Below are 20,304 nucleotides of genomic sequence, written 5' to 3' on the forward strand. Positions count from 1 at the left end.
TTAAATCACAATTTTTTATGCGGACAAGAAGCTACATATATAGTACATGAAAATACAACAAAATTGGTCCGTCAAAGAGAAGGAGAGCTAAAAAGAGACGATCATTACCATATTAGGCCTTGGCAATACAGATGCCCACCGGCCACCTCTAACTCTGCCGACTAGTATAAGGCCTTTGGAACATTAGCTGCAGAGATGACTGGCATGTAAGCAGGATTGCAGGAATGGTTCTTGATCCGTTCGTCATCGCTGGTAGAAAAACTCTTGCTCGGAGGTAGTAGCATGTCAAGGAAACACAGCAGCAAGTTCTGGGCTTTGATGTGAGACGGCGCCATACTGCCATCGACGACTCCACCACGTAACTCAGGCTCAAAGTGTCCGGTACGCTGTAACCATACCACACTGGTTGGGTATCAGTATAGACAGGTTTGGTTTGAAACCCATACCAAACCTGGTAAATGGAGCAGCTGTTTTGTTTGGTTCAGGCTACCTCAGTGGGTTTGGAACCTGTGAATAGCCCCTACAAGGTTTGCCGGTTAGCCCCTTATGAACCATATTTGTCGTGGGCATGCTCATCTTAAAACCTAGTGAGGGTGGCACATCCCATCTTTGATGTCAACACTCCCAACTGTTTAGTTTATCTGAAGATACATACGACTACATGTCAAAATATCCACAACTCTTCAAGGATGCTGAATTGCCATACCACGTGAAATTTGAAGATGCCGTTTAACCAACAGTGGGACTGTGTCTGTGCAAGATTTGATCGTTCGAGTACGTACTTTTGCTCTCACATGTCATTGCTTTCAGCTTTGCCTTGGATGATATAGACTGCACTGGTCCATTGAGAAGAGAAGAGCAGATTAAGTAATCCTGCATTAATCATGAGGGTAATAGGTACTCCCTCCGTCCCAAAATTCTTGTCTTAGATTTGTCTAGATACGGATGTACCTAAACATAAATAGGTACATCCGTATCTAGACAAATCTAAGACAAGAATTTTGGGACGGAGGGAGTAGTACATAACATGCAATAACCATAATATGATTATTTCTCATAATTTAGGATATCGGCCAGCTGAAAGTAATATACTAACACCCATGCTCCAGCAATGGACGAAAATATCAAAGAAATTTAGCAGATTTAGACTAACCGAACATATATTAGATTTCAAATATGAAGGCAACATACACGCAAGCACCTGAACTGGGATCAGAGCTCAGCAAAGAGCAGGGGATTCAGATTTGGTGCAATGTTTTTGTAGCATATTCATTACATCATGGGGTGAGATGACGTCGCCTTTTGACATTTCTGTATCAAAACCAGGCAAACTCTGCAATAACTTTTGCCCTTCAATGCTTGCCCCAAGAGAAGTGACAATAGTTGAAATAATTTTAGGATCAAGTGCTACACCCTTGGCTGTCATTTTACGAGTTAACTCAAGAACCTTCTCAGTGTCGCCTTTAGCTCCATAACCTTGGATCAGTGAATCAAATACAGCAACGTCAGGCACAAAGCCACTTGCTGTCATCTGTTTAAGCACCCGCTCCGCCGCTGCTAGGTCTCCAGATTTTGCAAACATGTTGATTGGGATAGAATATGTCACAGCATCAGGAATCAGCCCCTCATCAATCATATCTTTAAGAAACTCTTCTGCAATTTTCTTCTCCCCTGATTTGAAGGCACCATGGATCATAGTGCTATATGCAGCAGCATCTAATTTGCAGTTCCTATCCATTTCATTGAACAAATCCCTAGCCTGACCCATCATGCCTTGATCACACATAGCTTTAAGCAAAGGAATATAGTGAACTGGCTCAGGCTCCATCCCATGACGTCTCATTTCAGACAAGAGGCTTTCCGCACGTTCAACTTGCCGCATTTTACAGAAGCCATTTATCAATATGCTGTAGGTGAATGAATCAGGCTGCAGTCCAGAACTAGCCATCTCATCCTTCAGCTTCATGGCCTTCTTTACCTTGTGGACTCTAAGGAGTCCACCAATCAGCAGGTTAAATGTCACCAAGTTACACCTGCATCCATTCTCAGCCATCATGGCACGGACCTCGAACGCTTGCCGCATCCAACCAATCTTACAAAGTCCATGTATAACCGAGTTGAATGTCATCAAATCAGGCCTAACTTTAGTTTCACCTTGCATCATCTCCTCTAGCAACGCCATCGCCTCATCCATCTCAAGCACACTAGATAGCCCTGTGATGAGTGTGTTATATGTCACAACATCTGGTTGCACGCCCTTCTCCAGCATATTCTTCCGCAAATCGAGCGCCTCCCTCACAGACCCTTCCTTGCACATGGAATTGATCAGCACATTGTAGGTCACCACGTTTGGCTCCAACCCCCGCTCCGCCATCATTTCCATCACCCGCGCTGCCTTTGTTACCTTCCCGTGTCTACACAGGCTATCGATCAAACTAGTGTACATCACAACATCGGGCTCAATACCCCTGTCAGACATTTCTTCGAACACCTTGCCTACGCTTTCCCACCTCCCGGTCTTGCAATAACCATGGAGTAAACAGCTGTACACAACCACGTTAGGCTCGATACCACTCTCGCACATCTCATTCACCAGCTCCACGGCCTTGTCAACGTCCGCGGCGTCGCACAGCCCGCGGATGAGCGTGCCGTAGGTGACCACGTCGGGGCGGACGCCGCAGTCCTGCATGGACCGAAGCAGCCCGACGGCCTGGCCCGCGCGACGGTCGGCGCAGAGCGCGCGCATGAGAGTGGTGTAGGAGATGGCGTTGGGGCGGCAGGCGAGGCGGGGCTCGTGCGACATGACGCGGAGGAGGAGGAGCGCGGCGTCGAGGCAGCCCTGGCGGCAGAGCGCGGCGAGGACGGTGTTGTAGGAGACGGCGTCGCGGACGGAGGGGAGCGCCGAGAGGAGGGCGGGGGACTCCGGGAGAGGCAGCAGGCGGAGGTGGCGGTTGAGGCGCGCCGCGGCCTCGGCGCGGCCCCGGCGGAGGAGGACGGCGAGGTAGGGCGCGGCGCGCCTCGGGGGCTTCCGGGACGAGGCGGACGCGACGGAGGCCGCGACGGCGACGAGGGCGTGGAGGACGCCGGCGCCCGCGTGCTTCCTCGTCATGGCGGGCTGGTGGCGCAGCGGAGGCGGCGGCGGCGGCGCGGGTCGGAACAGGAGCTGGTTTCGCGCGTCGTTGCGACAAGTTTGTCCGGAGGGTCGTGGCCGTGTTCGGGCTGCCCTGCCTCACGTGCCCACTCAAAGTTTGTTGGCTCGGCCTCGCTTGAACAATGATGGGCTGAGGCCTTGGGCCAGATTGCCTCATTCGGGGCGTGGAGCATAGTTGAACAATGATAGTTGAACAATGATGGGCTGAGGAATTTTTGATCCCCCAACCCTGGAAGCGATTGCATGTCGGGAAGCCTTGTCTCTTGCGGAGGATTTGGGCATCCATCAGTTCATGGTGGCCTCGGACTGTAGTCAGGTCGTTCTCGATATCAACAGGGGGTCAAGAGGTGTCTATGGCGCTGTCATTAGTGAGATCAACATCCTAGCTGCTACTTTATCTTGTAATTTTTCTTTTGAAACCCGTGCTGCTAATTATGAAGCACATCGTTTAGCTAAGTTTACTCTTTCTAGAGGTCTGGGTCGCCATGTTTGGTTTGGTGTTCCCCACGACCAAACTTGTATCCCACTCCATGTGGATTTTGATGAATAAAGCAGTTTTTCATCCCTCAAAAAAAAGTTGAACAATGATAGTTCGTGCTTTGTTTCTGGAAGTCGTTAGTGGGGGGATGTTCGTCGGGTTGGTCGCATGTTAGAACAGACGAGGGATGCGCCCAATGCGTTCAATCTGTGGTGCATTTGCTATTTGTTAGCCCATGTTTCGCATGCACATCGTTTTATTGCTTAATTTGTCATTTTCGATTTTGCAGGTAGTTGTGGTCATTTTTGAACTAATCCCCTCTGTTACACGCTTCGATTTTGATTTTTAGGGTTTTCTCTAGATGCATAACCATTATGTTTCTGTTCATTATTCGCGGCCGTTATCCTATGATGATTTTTGTCGTTATTTGGTCGCGGGTAGGGTTTGGTGCGGGGATTTTGCAACCAGTCTCCTCTCTCTGTATCTATGTTGGGCTCCATTTTATCATGCTCTGTTTATGCTCTTATGGTTGCAGTGAACGCATTGAATTACCACCCGTATAATTTGGTTGCTGTTGAGAATCCCCTACTATTTGTGTTTTTATATGCAGTTCATCTCGTTTTGTGTTTAGGCTGTCATGATGGATTGATTGTTCTAGCACTATCAGCGGTGTCTCGTTTCATGATGTATTTTGTGTTTCTAACTGATGGTGTGCCATCGTTTAACTTACCTGATCTTAATTGTGAATATTACCATCAGTGGTGTGAATAATTTATCAGGAGTCCACCGTAAAATTTAATCATGTCACTGATTTTTCAATACTCATTGCTGTGATGTCCAATATGTGTGTGTGTGTGTGTGTGTGTGTGTGTGTGTAAGTTGTTGCCATCCCTAATTTGCAGAAGTTATCTTGCCCGATACATACTTTTTATCAGTGTATCATAAGCAAAAAAAATCAGGTATTCAATATCTAGTAAAAGCACACATGTCCTTTTTTTCCTTCTCTGTTGTGCATGAGTTATCTTTTGTATGTTCACAAGTTACCAATGTATCATAAGCAATGTGTGCGTGACTATTAATTCAGCAGCTATGCATCATTTATGCTCACTTTTTTTATCTTTGTTATTTTTGTGTGTCAGGTCACAATGCCAAGGAAGCGCAAGTTAGATGGTGACATTGAGGAGGTGAACCCCTTAAAGAAGCATAAGCCTCCCGCAGATCAGAACAGGCTTCTCCTAGCATAAGCCTCACGGGAAGGCCGTAGCTGTGGCGGCAGAATCAGCGAGCGGCGGCGTGTAGCAGTGGGGGCGAGTAGGGTTGACAAGGGGACGGAGGCAGCTGCGGGGTGCGGCCGGCGAGCGGCGGCAGCGGCAGCAGCGGCATGGGAAGGCGCGGCCTGGCCGCGATGGGGCTTACGTGGGGCGGGGAGTAGAGTCCAGCGGCAACAGTTGTTTAACAGAAGCAGCGACAGCAGTTCCTCGCGGGAGCAGCGGCAGCGATGGTTGTGGCCTACGGCAGGAGTTGCAACAGTGAAGGTAGGCGCAACTAGGGCGCGCGCTGGGCGGCCAAGGGCGCGGCCCGACGCGGCCAGAGAGCGCGGCGACCACGAGCCTGCCGGGAACTCAGGCGCGTGGGAAGACGATGTGAAAGACAGGTAGGAAGGGGGAAAAGCGGGGGAATCAGAGGTGGGACTCACTCGGTGCTCGAGGATGAGTTTGGGAGGTCGGGGATGACATGGAGCAGCAGCATCTGGCGGCGGATGATGATGTACACGAGGAAGACGACGGCGGCTAGTGGATCAAGACGAGGAAGATGGGGCCGATCCACTGATGATGAGGATTCCGGCTCGCGTTCTTGAGTGTAGACGAAGTAGTCAAGCATGTTGGAGTTGCCATACGCGGTCTCGGTCGGCGGGGAGTGTGGGGAGCATGGGGGCAAGGGGATCCATGGTGTCGGAGGCTCGGCAGTGCGTGAGGAAGAAGATGTGGGGGAGTGGCGAGGCTAGGGTTTCATGGGAGGGGCCTCGGGGTCCTTGTAACTCGGGGGGTCCGGTGGATGGTTGCCACGGCAATGATCGAAGCCATGGCGGCAGCGATGGAGGCCACGACCTCTCTCGTGAACAGAGAAGGGGGAAGACGCCGGGGTGGGCTGGGCTGCACTGCGGCCACTAGGGCCCAGTTCAGTAGTACACTAAAAAAATACACTTCTGTGATAATACGTGTTTGTCACAGTAGGTCACGTTTTCTGTCATGCATGTACATCCATGATGATTTTATGACAGAATCAAGATAGTCATACCTGTGCTGTCGTAGAAGTGTTCCATGACATTACCAAAATTATCATCACGGATGTGTCCACTTCCATGATGATAAATCGTGTGTCATAGAAGTGCTTTCATCAAGGGTGACTGACACATGGCATCCACCGTAACGGGACGTCGTTAAGCTATCGGGCCCGGTTTTGAATTCGATAACCTGCCAACAGCCACGACCAATGCCGATTTTCCACGTGGAAAATTCCCATTGGCCGACGGAACCACGTGTGAGCTCCGCGTTGGCATAGGTGTCACTCATCCAATGGGCGAGATGCGCCTATGATATGTTGACACGTGGACCGGCCCAAAAGTGGCCCATAAAGATTAAATGGGCTAGCCCAACTGAAGGCCCACAAGATTTTGCGGACCATAATGGGTCGACCCAGCTAAAGACCCACAAGATTTTTGTGGACCATAATGGGCCGGCCCAGCTAAAGGCCCACAAGATTTTGCGGACCATAATGGGCCGGCCCAGTTAAAGGCGCACGAGATTTCGCCGACCATAATGGGCCGACCCAACTAAAGGCCCACAAGATTTTGAGGACACTAGTGGGTCGGCCCATTAACAGGCTGCCATGTTTTGATGCCGGCCCATATTTGATCCGGTCCATTAACAGCCTGCCACGTTCCGGGCCTAATAACGGCCCATATGAGATCCGGCCCGTTAAAAGCCTACCACATTCTGGGCTAAATCACGGCCCAGATCAGGTCCGGCCCTTTAAGAGGCTTTGGGCTCAATTATGGCCTATATCAGATTCGGCCCATCAACTGGATGTTATGCTTTTGGGCCCACTTGCTAAAGGCCCATTTAGTAATTCGGCCTGATATTAGTTTCGGCCTATTAAGGGCCCGTTTAACATTTTGACCCTATATTAATTTCGGCATGTTAAAAGCCCGTCATATAGTTGGGCCTAACTACGACTCGGTTTGCATCTGACCTGCTCGCAACCGATATCTGATTGGGCCAGACAAGGACCGAGACAATTTTGGCCTGTTAAAAGCCTATGATTTGATTCGCACAATCATGGGCCGGGGTCCATTTCGGGCTGCTGCCGGCCCGTGAGCTGTTCAGCATGTTTCAGGCCCAACCTACTTCTCAGCCTCCTAAAAGCCCGTTGAGTTTTCTTGCGAAAAGAAGGCCAGGGGTTACTCGGCCTATTAAAGGCCCGAATCTATTAGTGGGTCAGTTTACTTTTGGCCTTTTAATGGACCAAGATGATGGGGCCCATGATGCAGATCATACATCGTGATTGCATGACGACCCAATTATGTATCGTAATTTTACGGTTTGGTCGGTTTACTGCGAAGACAGGATATATATACAGTAAAATAACTGCAGCATCGTGAATAAGAAAAAACCTAGACTATACAATAAATAAATTACGGCATATTACATCCACTGGGCATCAAAGTTCGCCACTATGATAATAAAGCACAAGAAGACAGCAGATTACATACACTGGGCATCAAAGATCGCCACAAGTGCAAATAAACACGCCAACAAAATAATATACAAAACTGACAGCACTTCAAAAGAGTTTAAGAAAGGTTAGCCCTGCTCGGGAGCTGCAGCACAAGCAGCTGAGCAAGCTAATGAGACTGCGCTTGTTTGACACTTATATCCTCCTCACTCTGAAAGATAAACAAGCAGATAGATGACATGCTTTGCACATATAAGTATTAGTGCTGACAATTCATCACATTTCATACTGGTGAATAAAGTGACACAGTTTAAAATAGCGTTAACACAATATGGTATTGTTCCGGTCAATACATGGCAAGAAATGACATTGTGAAGGAGTTGGCAGCTTCACAACACCACTGGATTACAGATCAAGAACTCATAAGTATCAATGGTTAGTGTGCTGTCAATTTATCCCATTTTAGATTGGCAAATAAACAGGCGGTTTAAATAATAGTAGAATGATATGACATTGTTCATAGTTAAGACATTGCAGAATATGACATTGTGCTGTAGTGGGTAGGTTCACCACACCACTGGATTACAGATCAAGAACAGAAGCGTACATGCAGTGCAAAAGAAGATCACTTGCTCTGTATAGTTTAATTTACATGATATGAAGAAGGAACTTGGTTGTACAACTGAAAACTTAATTTGAGAAGGGCATACTTTTCTTTATGAACTACATAATAAACTTTAAACATGCAATTTGATGCAAACACCAAAAATAAACAGTTGTTGCAGTCATGTCTAACAAATATACACAACAAAGTTTGAAGGCTTGAGAGGGACAAACTTACATTATTGGTGAAGACAGGCTCTATAAAGCCCTTGTCCATGCTGATGGGGGGGAGGCAATTCAAGAAGTTTACCATAGAATCTTCTTCATAAGCATTGCCTTTATTCTTAATTTTGTTAAGAGTAAATATAGATATGATAATATAAGAAAAAATGGAGAATATTTAAGATAAGATGAAGAGTTATGCTACATAACCAAGTAGCTATAAATGTAAGTACAACGATACAGGCGAAAGGTACAGCCAAGAGCAATGCAGAGCTAAACTTCTTCAGTACCATCGGTGTTATCTAACCTTATGGTAAGAGTAATATAGATCTGATGTGTAGAAAATGGAGGGCAAAAGAAAATAAGCTGCAGAGTGATGGTACATGAACAACTACCTGTTGCTACGTCTTGAGCTTGCGTTGGTTTTCCTTGAAGAGGAAAGGGTGATGCAGCAATAGTAGCGTAAGTATTTCCCTCAGTTTTTGAGAACCAAGGTATCAATCCAGTAGGAGGCTCCTCAAAAGTCCCACGCACCTACACAAACAAACAAAGAACTCGCAAACAACGCAATAAAGAGGTTGTCAATCCCTTCACGGCCACTTGCGAAAGTGAGATCTGATAGAGATAGTATGATAAGATAAATATATTTTTGGTATTTTGTAATATAGATTGGAAAAGTAAAGATGCAAATACAAGTAGATTGAAAGCTTATATGATAAAAGATAGACCCGGGGGCCATAGGTTTCACTAGTGGCTTCTCTCAAGATAGCATAAGTATTACGGTGGGTGAACAAATTACTGTCAAGCAATTAATAGAAAAACGAATAATTATGAGATTATCTAGGCATGATCATGCATATAGGCATCACGTCCGCGACAAGTAGACCGACTCCTGCCTGCATCTACTACTATTACTCCACACATCGACCGCTATCCAACATGCATCTAGAGTATTAATTTCATAAGAACAGAGTAACGCATTAAGAAAGATGACATGATGTAGAGGGATAAACTCATGCAAATATGATATAAACCCCATCTTTTTATCCTCGATGGCAACAATACAATACGTGCCTTGCTGCCCCTGCTGTCACTGGGAAAGGACACCGCAAGATTGAACCCAAAGCTAAGCACTTCTCCCATTGCAAGAAAGATCAATCTAGTAGGCCAAACCAAACTGATAATTCGAAGAGACTTGCAAAGATAACTCAATCATACATAAAAGAATTCAGAGGAGATTCAAATATTTCTCATAGATAAACTTGATCATAAACCTACAATTCATCGGATCTCGACAAACACACCGCAAAAATAGTTACATCGAATAGATCTCCAAGAAGATCGAGGAGAACATGGTATTGAGATCCAAAAAGAGAGAAGAAGCCATCTATCTAATAACTATGGACCCGAAGGTCTATGGTAAACTACTCACAACTCATCGGAGGGGCGGTGGTGTTGATGTAGAAGCCCTCCGTGGTCGATTCCCCCTCCGGTGGAGCACCGGCGAAGGCTCCAAGATGGGATCTCGCGGATACAGAAGGTTACGGCGGTGGAAATATGTTTTTGTTGGCTCTCTGGATGTTTTTGGGGTACGTGGGTATATATAGGAGGAAGAAGTAGGTCAGTGGCCGCCCGAGGGGCCCATGAGATAGGGGGGTGCACCCTGTAGGGGTGGGCGCGCCCTCCACCCTCGTGGCCCCCTCGGCTGCTTCTTGACTTGCACTCCAAGTCCTCTGGATCACGTTTGTTCCAAAAATCACGCTCCCAAAGGTTTCATTCTGTTTGGACTCCGTTTGATATTCCCTTTCTTCAAAATACTGAAATAGGCAAAAAAATGCAATACGGGCTGGGCCTCCGGTTAGTAGGTTAGTCCCAAAAATGATATAAATGTGTAAAGTAAAGCCCATAAACATCCAAAACGGGTAATATAATAGCATGGAACAATCAAAAATTATAGATACGTTGGAGACGTATCAAGCATCCCCAAGCTTAATTCCTGCTCGTCCTCGAGTAGGTAAATGATAAAAACAGAATTTTTGATGTGGAATGCTACCTAGCATAATTCTCAATGTAATTTTCTTTATTGTGGCATGAATGTTCAGATCCAAATGATTCAAAATAAAAGTTCATATTGACATAGGAAATAGTAATACTTCAAGCATCCTAATCAAAGCAATCATGTCTTCTCAAAATAACATGGCTAAAGAAAGTTCATCCCTACAAAATCATATAGTTAGGCTATGCTTCATTTTCGTCACACAAAAATGCTCCCAAATTATACACCCCCGATGACAAGCCAAGCAATTGTTTCGTACTTAAATAATCTCAAACTTTTTCAACTTTCACGCAATACATGAGCGTGAGCCATGGATATAGCACTATGGGTGGAATAGAATATGATGATGGGGATTGTGTGGAGAAGACAAAAAAGGAGAAAGTCTCACATTGACGAGGATAATCAACAGGCTTTGGAGATGCCCATCAATTGATGTCAACATGAGGAGTAGGGATTGCCATGCAACGGATGCACTAGAGCTATAAATGTATGAAAGCTCGACAAAAGAAAACTAGTGCATCCAACTTGCTTGCTCACGAAGACCTAGGGAATTTTGAGGAAGCCCATCGTAGGAATATACAAGCCAAGTTCTATAATGAAAAATTCCCACTAGTATATGAAAGTGACAACATATGAGACTCTCTATATGAAGAACATGGTGCTACTTTGAAGCATAAGTGTGGAAAAGAGATAGTAACATTGCCCCCTTTTTATTTATTTATTTTTCTTTTACTTTTTTTGGGCCTTCCTTTTTTTGCCTTCTTTTTTTTCTTTTTTCTTTTTTTTCTTTGGCCTTTTTTTTTTCTTTTTGGCCTTTCTTTTTTTTCTTTTTGGGGACAATGCTCTAATAATGATGATCATCACACTTTTATTGATTTACAACTAATGAATTACAACTCAAAACTAGAATAAGATATGACTCTATATGAATGCCTCCGGCGGTGTACCGGGATGGTGCAATGAATCAAGAGTGACATGTATGAAAAATTATGCAAAGTGGCCTTGCCACAAATACGATGTCAACTACATGATCATGCAATGGCAATATGACAATAGTAATGCGTGTCATGATGATAAACGGAACGGTGGAAAGTTGCATGGCAATATATCTCGGAATGGCTATGGAAATGCCATAATAGGTAGGTATGGTGGCTGTTTTGAGGAAGATATAAGGAGGTTTATGTGTGATAGAGAGTATCATATCACGGGGTTTAGATGCACCGGCGAAGTTTGCACCAACTCTCAAGGTGAGAAAGGGCAATGCATGGTACCGAAGAGGCTAGCAATGATGGAAAGGTAAAAGTGTGTATAATCCATGGACTCAACATTAGTCAAAAGAACTCATATACTTATTGCAAAAATCTACAAGTCATCAAAAACCAAGCATTACGTGCATGCTCCTAGAGGGATAGATTGGTAGGAAAAGACCATCGCTCGTCTCCGACCGCCACTCATAAGGATGCGCAATCCAAGGACACCTCATGTTTCAAATTTGTTACACAACTTTAACCATACGTGCATGCTACGGGACTTGATAACTTCAACACAAGCATTCTCTAAATTCATAATCACCCAACTAGTATGACTTTAATATCACTACCTCCATATCTCAAAACAATTATCAAGTATCAAATTGATCATAGCATCCAATTCACTTCTTATGATAGTTTTTATTATCCCCAACTTGGATGCCCACCATTCTAGGACCAATTTTGTAACCATAGCAAATACCATGCTATTCTAAGAGACTCTCAAAATAATATAAGTGAAGCATGAGAGACTAACAATTTCTACAAAATTAAGCCACCGATGTGCTCTAAAAGATATAAGTGAAGCACTAGAGCAAAAACTATCTAGCTCAAAAGATATAAGTGAAGCACATAGAGTATTCTAATAAATTCCAATCAAGTGGACTTCTCCCAAAAGGTGTGTACAGCAAGGATGATTATGGTAGACTAAAAAGTAAAAACTAATATCATACAAGATGCTCCAAGCAAAACACATATCATGTGGCGAATAAAAATATAGCTCCAAGTAAAGTTACCAATGAACGAAGACGAAAGAGGGGATGCCTTCCGGGGGCATCCCCAAGCTTAGGCTTTTGGCTATTCTTGAATATCTTGGGGTGCCATGGGCATCCCCAACCTTAGGCTCTTGCCACTCCTTATTCCATAGTCCATCAAATCTTTATGCAAAACTTGAAAACTTCACAACACAAAACTCAACAAGAAATCTCATAAGCTCCGTTAGTGAAAGAAAGCAAAACCACCACATAAGGTACTGTAATGAACTCATTCTTTATTTATATTGGTGTTAAACCTACTGTATTTCAAGTTCTCTATGGTTCATACCACTTAATACTAGCCAGAGATGCATCAAAATAAGCAAACAACACACGAAAAACAGAATCTGTCAAAAACGGAACATTCTGTAGCAATCTGTAACCCACGAATACTTCTGGAACTCTAAAAATCCTACCAAAATAAGAAGTCCTGGGAAATTTTTCTATTGATCTACAACAAGAAGGATCAACGCAAAATCACGTTTCTGTGATTTAACAAAACTAATTTCGTGCGTGCAAAGTTTTTGTTTTTCAGCAGAATCAAATTAACTATCACCATAGGTTATCATATAGGTTCTACTTGACACAAACACTAATTAAAACATAAAAACACATCTAAACAGAAAGTGGATGCAAAATTTATTACTAAACATAAACAAAAACAAAAACACAAATAAAATTGGGTTTCCTCCCAACTAGCGCTATCGTTTAACGCTCCTAGCTAGGCATAAAAGAGAGGATAGATCTAAGTAGTGCCATCTTTGGCACTCAATTCATAAGTAGCTCGCATGATAGATTCATAAGGTAATTTAATTTTTTTCTTGGAAAGTGCTCCATGCCTTTCCTTAATGGAAATTGGAATCTAATGTTCCCTTCCTTCATATCAATAATCGCGTCAGTTGTTCTAAGGAAAGGTCTACCAAGAATAATAGGGCAAGAAAGATTGCAATCTATATCAACAACGATAAAATCTACGGGCACCAAATTTCTATTTGCAACAATGAGAACATCATTGATCCTTCCCACTGGCTTTTTAATGGTGGAATCCGCAAGGTGCAAATTTAAAGAGCAATCATCAAGATCATGGAAACCTAGAATATCACATAAAGTTTTCGGAATCGTGGAAACACTAGCACCCAAATCACACAAAGCATAACACTCATGATCTTTAATTCTAATCTTTATAGTAGGTTCCCACTCATCATTAAGTTTTCTAGGTATAGAAACTTCCAAATTAAGTTTTTCATCAAAAAATTGCATCAAGGCATCAACAATGTGTTTGGTAAAAGCTTTATTTTGACTATAAGCATGAGGAGAATTAACAACGGATTGCAACAAGGAAATACAACCTTCTAAAGAACAATTATCATAATCAAATTCCTTGAAATCCAAGATAGTGGGTTCAATGCTATTTAAAGTCTTGACCTCTCCAATCCCACTTTTACCAAATTTAGCATCAAGATCTAAAAACTCTGAACTATTGGGACGCCTTTTACTAAAGTTGACTAATCTCTAGTCCCATCATTATTAAGATTCATATTGCAAAACAAAGATCTAAAAGGGGACACATCAATAACTTTAAGATCTTCATCATTATTTTCATTGAAACTTGAAGAACACGCTTTTACAAAGCAATCTTTCTTAGCACGCAATCTAGCGGTTCTTTCCTTGCACTCATCAATGGACATTATCATTGCTTTGAGAGACTCATTGATATCATGCTTAGGAGGAGTAGATCTAAGTTTAAGAGAATCAACATCAAGCGAAAGTCTATCAATGTTCCTAGCCAAATCATCAACTTTGAGCAATTTTTCTTCAAGCAAGGCATTAAAATTCTTTTGAGAGATCATAAATTCTTTCACACTATTCTCAAAATCAGAGGGAATCTTATTAAAATTACCATAAGAATTATTGTAGGAATTTCCATAATTATTAAAGGAATTACTAGGGAACGGTCTAGGATTAAAGTTTCCTCTATAAGCATTGTTACCGAAACTATTCCTACCAACAAAATTCACATCCATAGATTGATTATTATTCTCAATCAAAGTAGACAAAGCCATACCATTAGGATCAAGAGGAGAACTCTTAGTAGCAAACAGTTTCATAAGTTCATCCATCTTTCCACTCAAAACATTGATTTCTTCTATAGCATGCACTTTTTTACTAGTAGATCTTTTGGTGTGCCATTGAGAATAATTAGCCATAATATTATCAAGGAGTTTTGTAGCATCTCCTAAAGTGATTTCCATAAACGTGCCTCCCGCGGCCGAATGTAAAAGATTTCTAGAAGCAAAATTCAAGCCGGCATAAAAATTTTGTATGATCATCCATAAATTTAAACCATGAGTAGGGCAATTGCGAATCATCAATTTCATTCTTTCCCAAGATTGGGCAACATGCTCATGATCAAATTGTTTAAAATTCATAATATTGTTCTTAAGAGTGATGATCTTAGCGGGAGGAAAATACTTAAAGATAAAAGCATCTTTGCACTTGTTCCAAGAATCAATACTATTTTTAGGCAAAGACGAAAACCAAACTTTAGCAAGATCTCTAAGAGAAAACAGAAATAACTTCAATTTAACAATATCATTATCGGTATCTTTCTTCTTTTGCATATCACACAAATCAACAAAGTTGTTTAGATGAGTAGCGACATCTTCACTAGGAAGGCCGACGAATTGATCTTTCATAACAAGATTCAGCAAAGCAGTATTGATTTCACAAGACTCAACATCATTAAGAGGAGTAATCGGAGTACTAAGGAAATCATTATTATTGGTATTGGATAAATCATACAATTTGGTATTATATTGCGCCATGGCGACAAGTAATCCAACACACAAGCAAACAGAGAGAGGCAAGCGAAAAAGTGAGAGGAGATTGGGAAAGAGAAGACAAATAAAACGGCAAGGGTGAAGTGGGGGAGAGGAAAACAAGAGGCAAATGTAAAATAATGTAAATGCGAGGGAGATGAGTTTGTGATGGGTACTTGGTATGTCTTGACTTGAGCGAAGACCTCCCCGGCAACGGCGCCAGAAATCCTTCTTGCTACGTCTTGAGCTTGCGTTGGTTTTCCTTGAAGAGGAAAGGGTGATGCAGCAATAGTAGCGTAAGTATTTCCCTCAGTTTTTGAGAACCAAGGTATCAATCTAGTAGGAGGCTCCTCAAAAGTCCCACGCACCTACACAAACAAACAAAGAACTCGCAACCAACGCAATAAAGGGGTTGTCAATCCCTTCACGGCCACTTGCGAAAGTGAGATCTGATAGAGATAGTATGATAAGATAAATATATTTTTGGTATTTTGTAATATAGATTGGAAAAGTAAAGATGCAAATAAAAGTAGATTGAAAGCTTATATGATAAAAGATAGACCCGGGGGCCATAGGTTTCACTAGTGGCTTCTCTCAAGATAGCATAAATATTACGGTGGGTGAACAAATTACTATCGAGCAATTGATAGAAAAACGAATAATTATGAGATTATCTAGGCATGATCATGTATATAGGCATCACTTTCGTGACAAGTAGACCGACTCATGCCTGTATCTACTACTATTACTCCACACATCGACCGCTATCCAGCATGCATCTAGAGTATTAAGTTCATAAGAATATAGTAACGCATTAAGAAAGATGACATGATGTAGAGTGATAAACTCATGCAATATGATATAAACCCCATCTTTTTATCCTCGATGGCAACAATACAATACGTGCCTTGCTGCCCCTGCTGTCACTGGGAAAGGACACTGCAAGATTGAACCCAAAGCTAAGCACTTCTCCCATTGCAAGAAAGATCAATCTAGTAGGCCAAACCAAACTGATAATTCGAAGAGACTTGCAAAGATAACTCAATCATATATAAAATAATTCAGAGGAGATTCAAATATTTCTCATAGATAAACTTGACCATAAACCCACAATTCATTGGATCTTGACAAACACACTGCAAAAAGAGTTACATCGAATAGATCTCCAAGAAGATCAAGGAGAACATGGTATTGAGATCCAAAAAGAGAGAAGAAGCCATCTAGCTAATAACTATGGACCCAAAGGTCTGTGGTAAACTACTCACAACTCATCGGAGGGGCTATGGTGTTGATGTAGAAGCCCTCCATGGTCGATTCCCCCTCCGGCGGAGCACCGGCGAAGGCTCCAAGATGGGATTTCGTTGATACAGAAGGTTACGACGGTGGAAATAGGTTTTCGTTGGCTCTCTGGATGTTTTCGGGGTACATGGGTATATATAGGAGGAAGAAGTAGGTCGGTGGCTGCCCGAGGGGCCCACGAGATAGGGGGTGCGCCCTGTAGGGGTGGGCGCTCCCTCCACCCTCGTGGCCGCCTCGGCTGCTTCTTGACTTGCACTCCAAGTCCTCTGGATCACATTTGTTCAAAAAATCACGCTCCCGGAGGTTTCACTCCGTTTGGACTCCGTTTGATATTCCTTTTCTTCGAAATACTGAAATAGGCAAAAAAAAACAGCAATACAGGTTGGGCCTCTGGTTAGTAGGTTAGTCCCAAAAATGATATAAATGTGTAAAGTAAAGCCCATAAACATCCAAAACGGGTAATATAATAGCATGGAACAATCAAAAATTATAGATACATTGGAGATGTATCACCTATCAATATAAGTACACTAATAGAGGACAACAAGTACTTATAAGAACAATGCAGAGCTAAAATTTTTTTTGGCATTGGATATATTCTACACTAATGTAACCATTCATACATATCAGATAATTTGGAGCGAACAATTGATAAGCAAGCTATCATGCATACTGCTGTCACATAATGAACCAGGTATGTATGCAAGTACAGTGATACAGGACAACAGGTACTAACAAGAGCAAAGCAGCGGGCAACATATTCGCGATATCCTGTCATTCTTTTCAAACCAGAATTCTTCTTCGAGCAGATTTCCTGCAAAAAAGATCTGTAAGGCACATGCGGAAAAGTAGAAGTTCAAATTGTCATGTGATATCATAGACAGTACCTCATCCTGGGAACGAGACTAGTGCATAACAAGGTTTTTCCATTCAATGTCTTCTAAATTTAGCACAGGAGACTTCATCAAAAATTCGTTTATAGACTTGCCATCAGAGTGTGGTTTCCTCAGGTAACACCGATACTGCTGCAATGCTTCCTTGAAAAGTGCAAGCAAGCTTTGCTCGTCATGACTATCCAGATTGACCCTCGCCTACTTAAAACAATGTAATGTAAATCATTGATGTGTTCAATCAGCAGAAAACAGGAAAAATAATCACCATGAAATAATAGCACTTACACGTAAGTGGGACAGGAAGATGTGAAAATGGTGTTTGTCTTCACTATAATCGTCCCATGATGGGAATATATGCACGTAGTCCCTAACAACATTGAAAGCATTTTCTTTTAAACTGGGAATAACTAGAACGGGGTTCCAATCTGCAGGAATTGGCCGTCTCTGTAGTTGGGATAGGTCTTCGGTCGGTGGACTTGCTGTACTTTTTGCTGGAATGGGATTTTTTTGTGGTACGGCTGGTGCTATGGCAACTGAAATCGGCATACCTTTTGCTGGAGTGCAGGTCCTGTGTGGTGGGGCTAGTGGTGTGGCCAGTGAAGTATGGGTACAGTCTGCTGGAGTCGGTCCTACATTTTGTGTCATTGGTTGTACAACCAATATAAGTGGGGTGCTATCTGATTTCTCCGGCACCACCATGTTTTTCAAGGACTTTGCTGGTGCTCCTTCAGGTTCGACAATCACCCTCTTCCTTTTTGATGTCTGATGCACAAGAACAACATTTGAGTGAAAAAACATGGTATGATGACAGATGGAATATGTATTGATAATGGATGGGCATGGAATCTCGACATATATGATGAGTAAACAAAGCAGATGGCGGTGCAACAAAGTAGAAGAAATACAAGACAACATATGCAAGATACGCGCAATCAATAAAACCTTGCCAAATTAGAACATGCACCTTGATGGGTGAACAGGACATGCCATCTTCCTTTGACTCCTCGAGGTTAGAATAGTCATTAGGATCATATTCTGAACAAAAATCTATAGGTGGGGAGCGTATGAGTGTCATTGCATCTAGAATGGCACTCAATGCCTTGGTGCCAATTTTGTAAGTCATTGCAGTGTTCCACAATATTCTTGTGATGCGCGAATTCTGATATTCACTATAATTACGTATAATATCTGAGAACCATGAAAGCATAAATAGTAGTGAGATTATCTTTGTAATGCAAAGGATATTCTAATATAGGGGCACCCCTGTAAACCCTTGTGTGATATCACTGGATTCTGAAGAGAGAGATCATGTGTGCTGTAATATGGTGCGTGCATTAATATAATCTGACACAAGTACACAAAAAATAGGCTCTAGAAGTAAGGATAGTTGGCAGATGATAGGTTCATAATATACTATATAGAGAGTTTATTGCCAAACCATGATAACAATAGCACATAGCAACTAGGCAGATCGTAGTGTACATAAAAGGGGTACACCATAACCACGATATATAAATCGGGAAAGTGGAACTGGCTGGAAAATACGGTGTTGTATTTCCGCTAGTAATTGAAAGCCTATCGATCACGTACAGGCCATCTCTATCAGCTGTTGACTGCAGATGTCCCTGCTCCCCTTCCTGACAAGGAACATACTGTACGTACTAAATACAGAATAACAAAAGAGGAATATGTTAAAGAACAGAAGATGAAGCATATTCTTGAGGTTCCGCTTCATTGCATACAATGTTGGTTGCCCACTCATGATGAATCACAACGCCCAAAGAAATGCAATTCCATGTTGTCTCTCTATATGTGGCCACATGCATTTGGAAAATCAAGTGGGAGCATTACCTGACCAAATAAATGTGTGTCTATTAACTAATATCAGTATCATATCACAATTCGTATTTGAAGAAGTAAGCTTTGGACTTATGATTGGTGTGTTTAGCTTCAAGAATGGACTACTGTTAGTGCGACACAAAGCAGCTACACAGATCATAGTGTAGATATAACGGGAAAACCATAAGCATTAGAGTAAAATAAGCAAAGTGGAACTTGCTGGAATATATGTGCTAGTATTGCCGGTACGACTAGAAAGGCTTCAGATACCAGCTCTCTTCAACTGAAGGTGCGGTACTGTTAATACCAGTGTAACTCTCAAAGGCGACACAACTCCCCACATTTCCCTGCTATTCTTATAGGATTCAAGTGGGCAGGCCACTACAAATCCTATTCCTATGTTTACAAAATCCTACGAATCAAAGAGGCCTGAAGAGTTCAAAGTGTCCATCACAACTGACCATATAGAACTCTACACTCCAAATGTCCATGCTCATCTTCACTACAAGGAACATATTGTACTACTATCATACTCCCTCCGTTCCAAAATATAAGTCTTTGTAGAGATTTCCACTATGGATCACATATAGATGTATACAGATACATTTTAGAGTGTAGATTCACTCATTTTGCTCCATATATAGTCCATGGTGGAACCTATACAAAGACTTGTATTTAGGAACGGAGGGAGTACTTATTAAAGAAGAACGGAAGAGGAACATGCTAAAGAAGAGCAAGCAGATTTTGGATAATAAAATGTTCGTTGCGCAGTGCCCACACATGATGAACCAGAGCACATTAAGAATGCAACTCCCTATTGTCTCTCTATATGTGGTGCACGTGCTTTTCGAAAGTAAAGTAGGAACATTAGCTGACCAATTAAATGTTATCTGTTTTAGTAATATCAGCATCATATCATATTCGTATTTGAGCAACAAGTTTGGAATTATGAGTGGCACGTTGTTTATCTTGATGGATTCAGGAGCAGTGCTAAGCAGGTATGATGATGGTACTGAATATAAAGGCATGTCTGCATGCAAGTCGCGTGACTTTTGTCATTTGGGTCAGTCGACCATTTCAGGCGGTTGGGTGAAGATCCTACGTCTCATAACCCTTCTTCTTCCTTGTCTCTGATTCTTCCCATACA

At 42.6% G+C, this 20,304-nt stretch overlaps 1 protein-coding gene across 2 annotated transcripts; it reads right to left on the minus strand.

Annotated features, from left to right (window-relative positions):
• Positions 1-3,131, minus strand: LOC119362946 (pentatricopeptide repeat-containing protein At4g28010-like). Of its 2 annotated transcripts, none has more exons than XM_037628225.1 (2): positions 1,202-3,131; positions 1-836 (listed from the first exon to the last, which is right to left on the minus strand). In XM_037628225.1, exon 1 carries the CDS (start codon positions 3,107-3,109, stop codon positions 1,220-1,222), a length of 1,890 nt encoding a protein of 629 aa, XP_037484122.1. In that variant the 5' UTR covers positions 3,110-3,131; the 3' UTR covers positions 1-836; positions 1,202-1,219. The 2 variants fall into 2 exon arrangements, with proteins under 2 accessions (XP_037484122.1, XP_037484123.1); XM_037628226.1 differs by having other exon boundaries at positions 1,192-3,131.
• Positions 3,132-20,304: the final 17,173 nt, after the last annotated feature.

The sequence above is a fragment of the Triticum dicoccoides genome, chromosome 2B, assembly GCF_002162155.2.
Source record: "Triticum dicoccoides isolate Atlit2015 ecotype Zavitan chromosome 2B, WEW_v2.0, whole genome shotgun sequence".
Taxonomy (NCBI): domain Eukaryota; kingdom Viridiplantae; phylum Streptophyta; class Magnoliopsida; order Poales; family Poaceae; genus Triticum; species Triticum dicoccoides.

Excerpts from the sequence above, each read along its gene's own strand:
- LOC119362946 (XM_037628225.1), bottom strand. The coding sequence starts at position 3,109 with ATGACGAGGAAGCACGCGGGCGCCGGCGTCCTCCACGCCCTCGTCGCC.